The 16423-nt window shown below is 48.2% G+C and overlaps 2 protein-coding genes and 1 pseudogene across 3 annotated transcripts in view; 2 read left to right on the forward strand and 1 right to left on the reverse strand.

The window, feature by feature from the left end:
• Positions 1 to 16423, reverse strand: part of LOC147609540 (uncharacterized) — a 61063-nt gene that overhangs the window by 28691 nt on the left and 15949 nt on the right. The gene's annotated exons all lie outside the window — the stretch shown is intronic.
• LOC147609541 (uncharacterized) lies at positions 1403 to 2158 on the forward strand (annotated as a pseudogene).
• Positions 2034 to 14764, forward strand: LOC147609542 (uncharacterized; the record flags this gene model as incomplete). The annotated part of the gene is made up of 2 exons (XM_086787652.1): positions 2034 to 2865; positions 14625 to 14764. Coding segments are annotated over 2 exons (972 nt in total), but the record flags the coding sequence as incomplete, so codon positions are not given.

Here is a 16423-nt window from a genome sequence, read left to right on the forward strand (position 1 = left end):
TTTCATTTCATTTCTCTCTCTCTCTCTCTCTCTCTCTCTCAAACAGAGAGGAACAGAGTCATGAGACATGACATTTGGCAGGGCCACATACAGGAGACTTGGCTATCTCCCAATCAGCCACTCCCGACGAAGATGCTCTACTACAGAGACCACTTCTTGAGCACCTCCACAGACGGCTTCATCCAGCGACCACGATACTTGGAGGTCCACTTATCACATGGAGCCAGAGTAGCCATTGGGCGACTAAGGGTCTCATCAAAGCAACTAGAGATCAAGACTGGGAGAGCAGCACGCATCCCTCGAGCAGAGCGCATTTGCAGATTATGCCAGACGGGGGTAGAGACAGAGGAGCATTTTGTTTGCCAGTGTGGTGCTTTGCAGGAGATCAGGGCATGCTATCCTGAGGTTTTTAGAGGGACCACATCACTTAGACAAATCTGGGAAAGATCGGACCACCAGAGACAGCTAGGCAAACTACTACTAGCACTACAGAGACACAGGGAGATCTTACTTCAGACACCCGCACATCATAGCGGAGGAAGACAATTCCAGTTGACTGACTTCTTCCAAAGATTGGCACCAGTAGCCCAGCCACACACATTGGGAGTGACATCTCAGCAAGCGGGGGAGATTCGAGCTAGGCGACGACCCAGACTAGCCAGCTACAAGACACCACGGCTACACAGAGAGATCACGGCCATCCGGTCTCGACACCAACAGGAGGTCCAAGAGCAGCTGGCACATTTTCGCTCTGATCCAGGACGCATGTTCCAGACATTTACGGCATCCTCAGATCGGATGTATGACATATTGTACCCAGACTATGGGACTGGATGGAGTTAGGAGTAGATAACATATCATACTTGTATCACCCCTTCAGCATATAGAGATGCATTAGTAGCCCTAGTACTCCATCCACACCCTCTCGTTTGTACACCACTATTGAGTCCCCTATGGTCGTGTTGTCGTACTTGTACATTTTATTCTCACTCCACATTTTCCTCTTGATGACTAGAGGAACATCATTGTACTACTTGTTTGTCTCATAGGCCAATTTTGGCCTTTTGCAGACGTTAATCTCTCTCTCTCTCTCTCTCTCTCTCTCTCTCTCTCTCTCTCTCTCTCTCTCTCTCATAAAATCTTTCTTTCTTTCTTTCTCTGTGTCTCTCCCCGCTTCGCCGCCCTTTCCCCACCCACCCTAGACCTGATCAAGGCAGCCATCCAACAACACAAGAAAGAGACGGACAATGCAATTAATATGGTCAACCGGAGCCTTCTTGACAAAGTCAAGAAACTTGAAGCGTGGATAGCAGCCCAAGATGCAGAGATCGCAAATCTCAAGATAGAGATAGAAGAAGCATGTGCTCAACATAAGCTCGAGGAAGGTGAAATTCAGCCCGTCATGATGGAGAAGCTGAACACCATCAAGGCCCAAGTGAGAACACTTCAAGAGGGAGAAGAAAAGAAGGCCCGGGAGACCTCCTCGTGGGTGGAGGTGCTCACGAAGACGAAAAAACAAGTAGATGAAACGGAGAAATGGATAGAAGTGGTAGAAAGGTAAGAACAAGGAGGCCGAAAGCAAATCTACCTCGAAGATTATCAACCTAACCATTGAGGAGGAACAAAGAAGAAAGACAAGGGAACTTCATGTGCGGATCACGGGGCTTAAGGACGGTGACAATGTAGCGGAGGAAGCCAAAGACTTTTACACACGCATGGGCATTTCGAGGCCTACACACACGGGGGCTTGGAGAGTGGGCAAGAAAGACAAGAATGGAGGAGAGAGCTCGAAGGGGAGAGCTCTCATTTTACGCTTTCCCACCTTGGAGGCCAAGAAGGATTTCTTGGCCAAGCGCTCCGCCCTTAAGAAAACGGGCATCTTTTTAGGAGATGACCTCACCTTGGCACAACTAGCACATATGAGGGAGTGCATGCCGGAGATTAGGGCAGCCAGAGAAAAAGGGAAGCTAGCATTTTACAGAGGAGGCAGAGTGGTGATACTAGAGAGACGCACCACCTGACGGTGCGAGACCTATGGGACCAGTCTGAGTCTTGCAGTATGGAATTGCAACGGAGCATTGAGACTGGATGTGGGGGCCTTTGAGGACAGCTTCAGAGATAGGGACATCATCTTCTACTCGGAGACACATCAGGCCCCAGGCAGCACATTACCGAGAGTGGCGGGATACAGATGGGAGACGACTTGTAGACAGGAGGCCCGTTCGAAGCATGGTGGTCGCGGATCTGGAGGAGTTGCAGTTCTTTTTAGAGAGGAGCTTCAGCCACTCATCCATGTTATGCGCCGTGATGAGAGCACGAGGTACATGTGGGTCAGAGTGAGGGCAGATGAGGGTAGACCCCTATACATTGCTATATGTTACTTTCCACCCAGCACATCTCATTATGCAGCGCCCAAGGGGCAATCTCCATATATGATTCTAGATGAGGACATATGGGAGTTCTCCAGGGAGGGAGATGTTATCATACTTGGGGACTTTAATGCTCGAACGGCTCAGTACCAGACCTCCTTCTTTGACACTTCGGAGGAGATGTTGAGAGAGATAGATGTGGAGGAGATGTGTTTGACTCGGAGATCACAGGATGAGGTGGAGTATACTGAGTATGGGAGATACCTCTTGGAGATGGGGACTGCACATGGGCTGGCCATTTTAAATGGCCTAGAGAGGTATCCACTTGCCAGTGGATTTACTTGCTTTCCACACAGACATGGGGCCAGCACAATGGATTATGTTCTAGCCTCGCCAACCTTCATCCCAAGTATCTTGGATTTTGCGATTGGCCCTAGGCCCATCGGAATTACGGTGGATCATGCACTTCTCTCCTTTACGGTGGATTTCCACTACAGTACCCGCCGGGTTGGGCAGTCCTCCTATCACCCGAGATATACCTTCTGTAGAGAGACTGATGGAGTATACACCGTAGAGATCTACAAGAGGATCCACAGAGGCCATTAGCAGAGCTCACACATATCCTGACAGAGGCTTTACATACAGCTGCAGCGACGGCCTTCCCACACGCAGCCCACAGTACGACCACGTCTTGGGAGCGTGCCCCAGAATAGTTGGTATGATGATGACTATAGGGAGCTCAGAGCCCGGCTACAAAGGAGAGGTGGCCACAGGTGTTACTACATATAGACAGTCACGCATCATCTTCCGATCCCTCATTCGCCAGAAGAAGAGAGCATTCTTAGCTCGGCTGGAGAGAGACATCTATCAGTTGTTTTTGAGTCAGGATTCTGGGGAGGCCTGGAGATTGCTTAGAGAGCACCCCCCGCCTCCGGCCATTACCTCTCCAGATACATGGGGCGAGTATGCAGCCTCCCTCTACACAGTACCATGGCAGACACCACTACCGAACCCTCCAGAGCCTTGTCCACCCACTTCTACCTTCTTCACAGCAGAGATGGTGAGGAGGGCCATCAACAGATTGCATACAGGGAGGGCACAGGATCATGAGGGCATTGTAGCCGAGCATTTCATACATGCTAGAGATATGATTGTAGACTTGCTAGCTCTCATGTTTAATGGAGCCATGTGTGAGGGGTTTCCTGGGACTTGGAGTACTTCCACGATTGTGCCGGTACTCAAGTCTGGAGATCCGAGCTTGCCGACTAACTACCGCACCATTATGATTGGTCACTCGCTGGCCAAGCTATATGCCTCTATTCTTGAGCAAGAGTTGAGCAGATGGGCAGAGAGACAAGGGATCCGAGCTCAGGAACAGGCCGATTTCAGGAGGAGATTCTCTACTTTGGATCATATCTTTGCCCTCAGGGCTATCATTGAGGAGGGCAGAGCACATGGGAGGAGCATGTACTGTGGCTTTGTGGATTTCCGCAAGGCCTTTGACACAATGCCCAGAGCTAGACTGATGCGCAAGCTGCAAGACTTGGGGGTTCCATGTGAGCTCATTTGGGGTATTATGGCACTTTATGAGACAGTAGTTGGGCAGGTGCGGGCAGCGGACTTCAGAGGGTCTCTCCCAGCCAGTACACTCCACTATAGGGGTGAAACAGGGCTGCCCGCTCTCTCCGACTCTATTTGGACTATACATTGATGAGATCTCTGATTATATTGGGACACAAGGGGACAGAGGAGCCCAGTTGGCTGGCACTTGGATACCCCTGCTCTTATTATGCTGATGATATTGTGCTTATAGCAGACTCACCAGAGGGTATGCAGAGGCACTTGGATACTTTACATGCTTATGCACAGGACAATGGGCTCTCAGTTAACCTTGGTAAGACCAAGGTTATGGTGTTTAACACTACAGCTCAGTGGGTTTGGAGATCAGCGCCTATTTTCACATATGGGCAGGAGACAGTGGAGTATGTTGACTCATACACATATCTTGGAGTGGTGTTCACTGGGCCCACATTTTCCATGAGGGGGGCAGCAGAGGCCAGATTGACTAGAGGATAAGCAGCACTAGGAGGTCTAGAGAGGATGTGCTCACAGGTACAGTTTCAGGAGCCACGCACTAAGCTGTGGCCTTTTGACATGCTGGTCACATCGGCTATGCTATATGGAGTACAGATCTGGGGACCTAGCCTAGATCGTCATAGTCAATCAGGACGCACATACGATGGATGGAGATCGATGGAGAGACCACTTGTGTCCATGATCTCCAAGATGATTCGGGCTAAGGCCTCGGTACCCCATGAGATTATTAGAGCCGAGATGGGAGCACCACCGATCATAGTCGAGGCTCTTGCCAGATCACAGATCCGCACCTCTTCACATCAGTTAGAGATAGAGACAGGCAGATTTAGAGGCATACCTCCAGGGGACAGGATTTGTCAGATTTGCTGGATACAGCCAGAGACGGAGGAGCACTACATCTGTCGCTCTACAGCATATTATGAGATTTGAGGGCGCTACCATTGCCTTTTCAGAGAGGGATTTGGACCACTGGCTAGAGTCATGGACTATTGTGATCAGCGATGCTTGGGTTTTTATCTCCTAGAGATCCGCAGGCTCAGAGAGTCCATTATCAAGAGCAGACGCGCGACTGGCGGGAGTCCACACAGAGACAGATAACTGACTTCTTTAGAAGGACTACCCGGGAGGACACACTGCCGAAAGCCCAGCAGTGGGCACCCCGTGGGACTCTAGTTGAGAGAGCTATCCAGTTGGGCAGATCTAGACGCCCGAGGGTTCGCGGATCCTCACATCGGAGACGGTGCCTACACCGGAGGATTCAGAGCATCATTGCGATTCATCGGGCTCGTCCGACCAGGCATCTCACTATGGCAGATATCCAGGCCATCCAGCAGAGACCCATGCTAGAGCTCCTAGGATGATTACGACTCCAGCCATATACTGTTGTACTCATTGTCACTTTTGTACTCCCCCATATTCATGTATTCAGGTATCCATGTACTCATGTACCCCATTTTGACTAGTAGCATTAGCTTCCCCCCTACTGATGTATTGTGGGGCTATCTCTTTTCTTTTCCAGACAGTGTATCAGATGTCACATGGTTGTAACTTTGGTCTCATAGGTCACTTTGGCCTTTTGAAGACGTTAATATAACATTTCATTTCATTTCATTTCTCTCCGCCCGCTTCGCCGCATTTCATTTGGCCTTGCTACCACACAGATAGAGAGACCACAGGCCCTCATGATGGCACGCATGATACGCAGCAAACCATCAGTACCTCATGACATTATCCGAGCAGAGTTTGCTGTGCCCCCTATGATGGTAGAGGCCATATTCCAGACTATATGCCTGCTAGACAGATTCAGAGAGATGCCACAGGACAGATTGTCATACAGAGCTTTTGAGGCATCTAGACAGCTGGCTGAGGCAGGAGACAGAGGATCATGGTATGCACAAGTCACACATTGGTTCTCACAACATGGCCTAGACATGGATCATCTACCACCATTCCAGTATGACAGGGATGCACCACATATCCGTCTCTCTCATAGTGAGAGGAACAGAGTATTGAGACAGGATCTATGGCAGCTCTATACACGAGAGACATGGATATCGCCTACACAGCCTCTTCCACCGAAGATGCTCTACTACAGAGATCACTTCATGAGTATCACTGATGATGGATTTATAGAGAGACCTAGATACATGGAGGGCTTTTTACCACACGGCTCCCGAGTGGCTATTGGTCAGCTTAGAGTTTCATCACACCAATTGGAGATTGAGACTGGCAGAGCAGCAGGGATCCCCCAGAGGAGAGGGTATGCAGATTGTGCAGAGAGGAGGTGGAGAGTGAGGAGCATTATGTATGCAGATGCAGAGCATATACAGCCATCAGAGAGAGATATCCCATTTTATTCAGAGAGCCACATTCCCTACGCCAGATCTTTGAGGCAGCAGACCAGCGCATACTGGGGAGATTCATTCTAGACATACAGCGCCACAGAGAGACATCATTACAGGCTCAGACAGCTCCAGAGGGGGGACGACAAACACAGATTACCACATTTTTTCAGAGATCCATCCCATTCCCAGCCCCTACACGGCAGGGAATTACTCTCCAGAGAGCAAAGACACTCAAAGCCCGCACGAGACAGAGGACACCTGGCTTTCGGACACCACGCCTATACCAGAGAGAGATGACAAAGATCAGAGCTCAGTTTCACAAAGAGGGTGCGGAGCGACTGGCTCGCTTCAGAGCACACCCAGGCATGTTCTTCAGGGAGTTGTGGACACCCCCTTCATTGATGTATACCATTTTATACCCCCAGTATGGTAAAGGATGGAGCTAGCTAGGTTGCATATCATGATTGTATACTCCAAGCATATAGCTTTGCATTCTCCTAGTAGTAGAGCTCCATCCCCTTCACCACTCATTGTACTTATTGCACACCCAGATTCAGCTTTTTTAGTTCAATACTTTTTCATTTTGTTGGGATGACAGAGGATACCCCATACAGGTACACCGATTTGTCTCATAGGCCGAGTTCGGTCTTTTGGAAGACGTTAATAAAATCTCTCTCTCTCTCTCTCTCTCTCTCTCTCTCTCTCTCTCTCTCTCTCACTCACATCCTCACATCCTTACACCAGCTTAGAGGTATACCAGCTTGAGATTGAGATTGGCAGATTCGCACATCCTCACACCAGCTTGAGATTGAGATTGGCCGATATAGAGGTATACCAACTGAGGCCAGGATATGTCGAGTATGCCATGGGGAGCCAGAGACAGAGCTGCATTATATATGCCATTGTACTACATACTATGAGATACGTGGTCGTTTCCACTGTTTATTCAGAGAGGGTTTTGGACCACTTTCCGGAGTCATGGGGTACCAGGACCAGAGGTGTTTGGGATTGTTCTTGATTGAGCTGCGGAGATATAGAGATAGCCTGCTTAGGCGCACAGAGAGCCAGACTCAGAGGCACATTACAGACTTCTTTAGTCCAGCCATCACTGTGCCAGATGGACAGGACATGGATACCGCCCACACCAGCGGTACACTGATTGATCGTGCGACTGAGCTTGGGTGGTCCAGACGCCCACGACTACGGAGGAGGGCATCCCAACATAGACGGAGGTTGCAGCGGCGTATTCGGATTATTCTTGCGAGACATGCGGGACACCCAGTCAGGGTGCTGACCACAGAGGATATTGAGGAGATCCGCCAGCGTCCGATGCGGCACATATTATGAGATAGAGGCACCTCCATAGTGTACCCCCCCGTCCCACATGATATTGTATCCCCTCACTGTACTCCACTCACCTCCATAGCGTTACCCCCCCCCCCCCTCACTATATTCACATCCATAGCGTACCCCCCCCCCTCACTATATTCACACCCTAGAAGGGTTTCTGTTTACCTTCCAGTTCCAGTTTCATTTTCTAGGTGCCAGTAGTATCATCTTTATTTTTCATTTTTTGGTTTTTTATCCAAACATTGTATCAGATCCACCATGATGTAACTTTTTGGTCTCATAGGTCATTATGGCCTTTTGAAGACGTTAATATAACATTTCATTTCTCCCCCCCTCCCGCTTCGCCGCATTTCATTTCTCTCTTTCGCCGCATTTCATTTCTCTCTCTCTCTCTCTCTCTCTCTCTCTCTCTCTCTCTCTCTCCCCCCCCCCCTTCGCCCGTCGCTCTCTCTCTCTCTCTACAGAGAGCATTTTCTTCAGCTCACAGCAGATGGTTTTGTGATCAGACCCAGTTACATGGATGTTGTAACTCGCGGCGCCGCCCGGGGGACGAGGGCCTTTGACACACTTGTTGATACCATCAATGCATATTAAAACATTTAAACATGGCCACAGCCTTAACACATATCCATCATCACTTTGCATAAAACATAAAAGATGGACAAAACATCCACTAATGCTGAAAGTGGAGCTTGCACGTGTGACACCGCATAGAGGCCGGAATGGGCCGACCCCCCCCTTGGAGTATTTTATTACCCAAGGAGAATAATATCATGTACAAGCTTTGACGGCCTTACTCTTCCCACGGGAGATGCCGGATTATCCATATACAAATGCCATAACACAGCCCAACACGAGGCAACCAAGCCGGAACATAGGCTATAGAAATGCCAAGCCAACAATATAATCCATATACCTCCGTGTGGGTACTGATTCTTCCCCAAAAACCACGGGTCTTCATGCAATAGAAAGGGTACAGCAAGTACAACTCTCCATTCAGCCGGTACAGTAGGTACAATGGCTGGTACAACCGGTACAATGGCTGGTACAACCGATACAGTGGCTGGTACAGCAGGTACTCAAAACCGGCCTTCAGAAACCAAAGGGCGGTGAAACAAACACTCGCACATAAAACACTTCAATGCCATTGAGAACCTAGAAAAGGAAAACAAACAGGGGGAGCTAGAGTGCCCTGCAAATAGTACACGGACACCGATTGGCCCCAATCGCAGTGGCGTCCCTTGCGGTATTTCTTTAATTGATTATAAGAGCTTTGATTACAATATAAGGCTGGGAACTCAGCCGTCCCAATAGAACTCCTGAAGCCTGCAAAGAACCTGCATCATGGCTTCAAATCCACACGGCATCCACAAACGAGTCCAGCCATTGTTCATATCAAAAGACTCTCTCACATTGAGTCTGCATACAGAAGCTTTCTCCCATGATCAGGGCTGCCACAACCATCCATAGCCTCTCACACTATGAACAGCATCACACCCTGACACATCCAGTGCTTCTGCATCACAACACAGACTCCCAAACTGTCTCTCAAAAGAGTATCACAGCACAACATACCATACAGTCGACACACCTGTACAAACCCTCTCTACCTTCCAAGGGTACTATCCATCTCTGTCATGGATTCCCTGTCCCCTATCTTGTCAATAGCAAGGCTATACCAAACATGTGTCCATTCCTGTACTTTTTGCCTGCATGTGACCTATCTCCTGGAGAAACCCAAAAACATGTTTCCTCGAGAAAACCTACGACCTGTTTCTACATGAAACCCTTAGGCCTGTTTCCCTTTGAAACTTCTGTCCTGTTTCCATACATCTAGTTACCTGTTCCCTCATGAAACATCTGGCAACATAGAGATGCCCATAACTGTAGGTCCCACTGATCCTTTCTAGCAGGAAGAAAACAATCTGCTCCATGAGCACGCAGCCATGCGAGCTTGCATCACTCCCATGCCAAGAAACAGAACCAAAAGACCTGCACTTGCAGCCCAAAACCCAAGTACATTGCTGAATTTGCAGCCAAGCAAAAACAGCCCATAAACTGTCCCAAAACAGTCCTGAATCCAAAGCAAAGAGAAGCTGAAAGTTCCATCAGATGAACGCCATCAATGAGATGTCTATGTTCAGGAAAAAACCAGCCCCTCCTTTCTGTATCAGCTGTCGTACAGCAACCGCCTATATCAGCTGTACCTGTCCGTACAAATATGCCTGCAGCCGTACAATCGTACATCTGAACCTGCAGTCGTACAGCTGCCACGTGGACTGTACTTGCAGCTGTACCTGACTGCGCCGCCTGTACCCGCAGACAGCAGCCTGACCTGCCACGTTGACTGTACCTGCAGACAGCAGCCTGACCTGCCACGTGGACTGTACCTGCACAGCAGTCGTACACTGTACCTGCAGCAGTCGTACAGTTCTGCCCAGGCCCTTCTATGCGCAACCAACATGCAGTCCACCTCTCCCAAAAAACACATGCGCCTCATCAAGAGATAGGCGCCCCTTTTGCCTGCCAGCCCCCCTTTTTCCCAAAAAGCACACGTGGCCCCAAAATAGCATAAGGGCCACGTTTTTCTTTAATGAAGGGCTTTATAATAATTTTTAAAGGTTTTTAAACCTTTGTCCCCACCAAAACCCTTTGTCCCCATGGGTTATGAGAGACTTTAATCACTTGGCCCCCTTCACACTTGGGGTTGTCCACACATGGGCTTCCATTTTCACTCCCACCTGATGCCATTCACACTGTCCACCATGTCCCCGTGCACACCTGCATATTGTCCAGAGAAAAACACAGGGTCGTAACAGGTACAGTGGCTGATACAGTAGGTACAGCAAGTACAGAAGCTGGTACAGTCGGTACAATGGGTGGTACAGCAAGTACAAAAGTTGGTACAGCAAGTACAGAAGCTGGTACAGTTGGTACAATGGGTGGTACAGCAAGTACAAAAGCTGGTACAGTCAGTACAAGTGCTTGTGCAGCAGGTACAATGGCTGGTACAGCCGGTACGGTGGCAAGTACAGCAAGTACAGAAGCTGATAAAGCCGGTACAATGGGTGGTACAACAAGTACAGAAGCTGGTACAACCAGTACAACAAGTACAAATGCTGGTACAACAAGTACAATGGCTAGAAATCATAATAAATGATTAAATACCCTTGCCTTCAAAATTTCTTCACGATGGAAGCCTCCAAAACAGTCCCCAACAGCCGGTATTCTTCATGGGCAGCCTTCAAGAGAGAGAGAAAGAGAGTAGCCATCATTAGGGCAGCTTGTAACGGTGGTAGAGGCTAGTGTGCAGCAAGAGAGCCTTTATTAATGAAGAGAGAGGGCTCCAATTTATAGATTTGGGCCTCCCATGAGCTAAAATGGCAAGAGAAGGCTACAATGACAAGTGGAGAGCCACACAATAGCTAAAGTGACAAGTGTGAGGCCACTTGTCTCACTTTGGTCCACTTTCTTGCCACATGTCCCAATCTAAGAGATGGGTCCTTCCATAAACTTTATCTCTAAAAATATCCCAACTGGTAGACATTCTGTCATAGGCACTTTGCCAACTCTTGGTATCTCCTCAATTCCAGATGTAATGACGCAAACAGAATTTCCATCGGAGTCGGGCCAAAAATAGCAACTCTCCTAAATTTTAGGAGTGTGGTCCTTTGTATTCTAGGATAATCCCCCATTCCCAAAGCTTGTACTTTCCAAATATTTAGACATCCTGGAGTCCACCAGACCCCTTTCATACACTGGGAAATGTCCAGGCTGGTGACAGATGTACACTTGTCTCATGCAGTATGATGTGCTATTGGTCAGATTCGCACATCCTCACACCAGCTTGAGATTGAGATTGGCCGATATAGAGGTATACCAGTTGAGGCCAGGATATGCCGAGTATGCCATGGGGAGCCAGAGACAGAGCTACATTATATATGCCATTGTACTGCATACTATGAGATACGTGGTCGTTTCCACTGTTTATTCAGAGAGGGCTTTGGACCACTTTCCAAAGTCATGGGGTACCAGGACCAGAGGTGTTTGGGATTGTTCTTGCTTGAGCTGCGGAGATATAGAGATAGCCTACTTAGGCGCACAGAGAGCCAGACTCAGAGGCACATTACAGACTTCTTTAGTCTAGCCATCACTACGCCAGATGGACCATAGCAGCAACAGGACATGGATACCGCCCACACCAGCGGTATACTGATTGATCGTGCGATTGAGCTTGGGTGGTCCAGACGCCCACGACTACGGAGGAGGGCATCCCAGCATAGACGGAGGTTGCAGCGACGGATTCGGATTATTCTTGCGAGACATGCGGGACACCCAGTCAGGGTGCTGACCACAGAGGATATTGAGGAGATCCGCCAGCGTCCGATGCAGCACATATCATGAGATGGAGGCACCTCCATAGTGTACCCCCCCCCCGTCCCATATGATATTGTATCCCCTCACTGTACTCCACTCACCTCCATAGCGTACCCCCCCCCCCTCACTATATTCACACCCTATAAGGGTTTCTGTTTACCTTCCAGTTCCAGTATCATTTTCTAGGTGCGAGTAGTATCTTTATTTTTCATTTTCTGGTTTTTTATCCAGACATTGTATCAGATTCACCATGATGTAACTTTTTGGTCTCATAGGTCATTATGGCCTTTTGAAGACGTTAATATAACATTTCATTTCATTTCTCTCTCTCTCGCGCCCCCTTCGCCCGTCGCTTCAGTCTCCGCCTCCCCTCCCACTGGTCGCCCCCCTTCGCCCGTCACTTCACTCTCTGCGCTTCAAGCCCCCCATCGCTTCAGTCGCCCGTTGCTCCAGTCGCCCGCCCATTTCGCCCGTCGCTTCAGTCTCTGCGCTGGTCCCCCTTGTCACAGTTGTATCATATTCGGGATCTTCTATGTATATAGAGCAGAGTTACACGGCCCCCCTTCGCCCGTCGCTTCAGTCTCTGCGCTTCAAGCCCCCCGTCGCTTCAGTCGCCCGTTGCTCCAGTCGCCCCCCTTTCCCGCCTCCTGCCCATTTCGCCCGTCGTTTCAGTCTCTGTGCTGGCCCCCCTTGGGATCTTCTGTGTATATAGAGCAGAGTTACTCTCTCTCTCTCTCTCTCTCTCTCTCTCTCTCTCTCTCTCTCTCTCTCTCTCTCTCTCTCTCTCTCTCCTGAATCTCCTCTCTTTCCCTTTCCCCTGCATGACTTGACCCCCCCCCCCTCCGTGTTGCTGCTGTTTCGTGCTGCTGTCATGGATTAATTTTCAGTCCACTGGCTGCGGGAAGTTCTGCAAAAAGTCATGGCCAAGACCGGGTTTAAAGAGGAGCTCGTGAAGGTGGAGGACAAGCTCGGCACAATTATCAAAGAAAACAAGAAGATGGTCGACTCTTCCGTTACCGCAATCATAAACCGCCTCTCCAAACTCGAGAAGGGATTTGACAAAATCCAAGAGCTCGAAGAGAGGCGATCTTACGGCGCCAGGCCTTTCACACCACTTGGCGATGTGGCCCTTTCTACACCTTACACACGGGATCCCCCCGCTGGCACTACAGGCCACCTGTTTGGCTTTCCCCCCCCCCTATTGTATGATTTAGCCGCTCAGTTCCTTGTATTGATGCTTGTATTCTGCAGCACCTACGGAGAGTCTCCCACGCTGCCATGATGTATTCGCTGCTCTATCTCTCTTAGGAGCAGGAGAGATCTTTTGTAGCCCTACGGGCGTTTTTATATAACTAATGAAAGGATCTTTTCTCGGAAAAAAAAAAGAAAAAAAAAACGCATTGCCTCGAGAGAAGTTTGAAGCTTTCCGCAAAGCTTTGGGCTTACTCTCCTACAGAGAGTGACCTGCTACCGACCTTGTATAGGTTGACATTGCCACTACAAGGAGAATTTCATATATTACATGGTTGTAGTGCCACATGTGAACAGGGCATAACTAGGGGCACTTTTTTCCTTTGGTTTTTTCCCCTAGCACACATAGTGTAAAAGGACACCTTTCATTATTGTTGTACTTTGATATTATATGTGGGTTGACACACATTCCAATGCAATCCACATCTTTGCATCTCCATCCATCACCATCTTGGTGATCTGTGTACTGTGTGTAGCTATAGCTCTCCTCCTGGGCCAACAGTGATAACAATCCCACTTCGCATTACAGACCACTTGTGTGGTTATTTCCCCCTCCCCCCATTGTATGAGATAGCCTTCTCCTCCTAGAGTGGCCTGCCGGAGGAGAAGTGCATCCTCCCTTTTATTCATCTTGACTAGCGTTTCCCCTTTGGGGACAGATTTGTACTTAGCCATTTTGGCCGTTTTTCTCGGTAACTAATAGAAGAATCTTTTTCCCAAGAAAAAAAAAGATAGATGCCATTCCGAGAACTAAATTCAGTGCATCAAATCCGTAGCTTCCTTGGATTATATACATACTATTGTAGAGTCATGCGGCATTTTGCATAAATTGCCTCTCCTTTCCATGAGTTAACAAAGAAGAAGGCAACCTTCAAATGGACATATAAGGAAAGAGATGCATTTCTCAAGCTTAAGGATGCAATTACAAAGGGACCAGTGTTGATCATTCCAGATTTGCAAAAACCTTTCAGCGTTGAATGTGATGCATCTGGAAATTGCATAGGGATTGTCCTCAATCAAGAGGGACATGCTATGGCTTATGAAAGCCGAAGATTGCGTGATGCCAAGCCCACACTTGATATTTATGAAAAGGAGCTTTTGGTTGTAATTCATGCTCTTACCATATGGAAACATAACCTTTGTGGGACTGATTTCATAGTGAAGACGAATCACCAGACTTCGCGGTATTTTCTTACCCAAAATAAGATCTCTGAGAAGCATATGAGGATGGCCGACTTCCTCTTGATGTTTCATTTTAAAATCATGGCTAGTACAGATTCGTCAATAAGGGCAGTTACCTTGCAAGGGCAACTCTAAGGTTTGTTATTTCTTGCAGGCAGTTCCATGCAATCTTTCCTCATGAAGGCCAAGGTTATCCATGAACAGTTACTGATGATGGGTACTACTTTGTCCTCTTCTCAGCTGGCTGCACTTACCCTCACCAAGCTTCCCCCGAGCTATGATGTGATTTCTTGATCTTTGCACTGCCAAGTCACATCCACTCAGTTGGATTTTGATGATCTTAGCTCCCTACTTTTGAAGGAAGAGTCCGTCCTCGTTTCACGGGACAAGTTGAAGATGTCTGTCAACAGTTCTCACCAGGCACTTTCCTCACTTCAAAAGAAAGGTCAGAGTCGCTGCTTCTCTTGCGGGAAGAGAGGACATCTGATTGTTTGTCCAAGAAGAAGGACAAGACCAAGGGCAAGGCTTCATCTCAGAGAAAGGGCAAAGACGACACGACACACGACACTAATACAAAATTCTTCTAGTACCACTTCTATGGCTCCCAGCGCGCTTCCGACTCGGAAGGACCCAAGTGGTGTACTTCTCGAGTACACATGCAGTTTCCCCCTTGTGCTTCCAGTCAGAGGAGGCTTGTGGGCCGGAGAGGGGGCTGATTACAGCTCCACTTACTCGTGCATGGGGACCGTGATTCAGAGTTCCAAGCATTAGACATCTGGCAGGACATGGTTATCTTTTGGGTAGCAGAGACTATGAACTGGATCTATTCCAAGTTCATAGTTCGAGGATTTCGGGACGTGATGTGTTTTCCGTCCACTGTTGGGGATTATGGGTGTGGTGTGTCCAACAACTCATCATCTTTCTTGGAGTTCACTGCACACGTGTGTGGGAATTTGTAGCCAAGCAAAGTTCCTTGCTGTTCATGGTGTCATTTTGTTTCGAGGAAACAAGTTGGCGGGTGCTCTCTCCGAGGTGATTCCAGTATTCACGGTGCTGGAGGGTCCATGGTTGCATCTTCATCAGCTTATCTTCTTCAGACTCTTGCACTCTATGAGCTACAAAGGGGGTGTTAAAATTAGTGCATCTCAGTGTATTTGGCCAGTACCTATTTTATGGGATTTTACCTATTTTTCTCATGATTATTGGTCTTGGGCCAGTCGGCCAGCTTCATCATGCAATCGGCCAGCTTCTCGCCTCCCATTGTACACTTTATTCATCCATTCCCAAGCACATTGTTCAACACTCCTTGCTGGCTTATTGCCATTGTAAAGCCTTCATGCTAATATAAAAGGTGATCTTGTCCACGAGCTCTCTCTACTCTCTCTCTTGTTCAATTTATGCTTCCGCCTGTGCATTCTCCAATAGTGAGGAACCACAGTGCTCTATATAAAATTTTCTTGTGTCATCTCTGTGCAGCATATTGCTATAGGAATTGGTTCATGCCTATTGGTGCATGACCATAGATAAGTAGAGGGAGAGAGAGTGTGAGCACTAATGGAGTGGACAAGTGGGACAACTCCCTTGCGTTAGGGTTAATGTCCAAGAGAGAGAGACAAAGAGAGTTGAGTAGCTACGTAGAGGGATTAACAGCAGATTAATACTTAATCAAGAGTAATCAAGGATTAATGAAGGGATTAGAGGTTAAACAGAGGGATTAATGGAAATTAATCAGAGTCGTGGACAAAGGATACTTTATTCATAATGTTTTTGTCCCTTTTACAACCTTAGGCCCCATACATCATTTACAATGCATCCTCTTAGGTGGCTACTTATGACAAGTGTTCGTCTAGGTGTCTACTTACCCTATAGGTGCTAGACTAAGGTTCTAACCTTTTATTTATGTGTGCGCCTAAGTGCACCACCACTACCACTTTATTCCTGACTACCAAACAC

This window comes from Cibotium barometz, chromosome 51, assembly GCF_041138505.1.
Source record: "Cibotium barometz isolate CiBa-2024 chromosome 51, ASM4113850v1, whole genome shotgun sequence".
Classification (NCBI taxonomy): domain Eukaryota; kingdom Viridiplantae; phylum Streptophyta; class Polypodiopsida; order Cyatheales; family Cibotiaceae; genus Cibotium; species Cibotium barometz.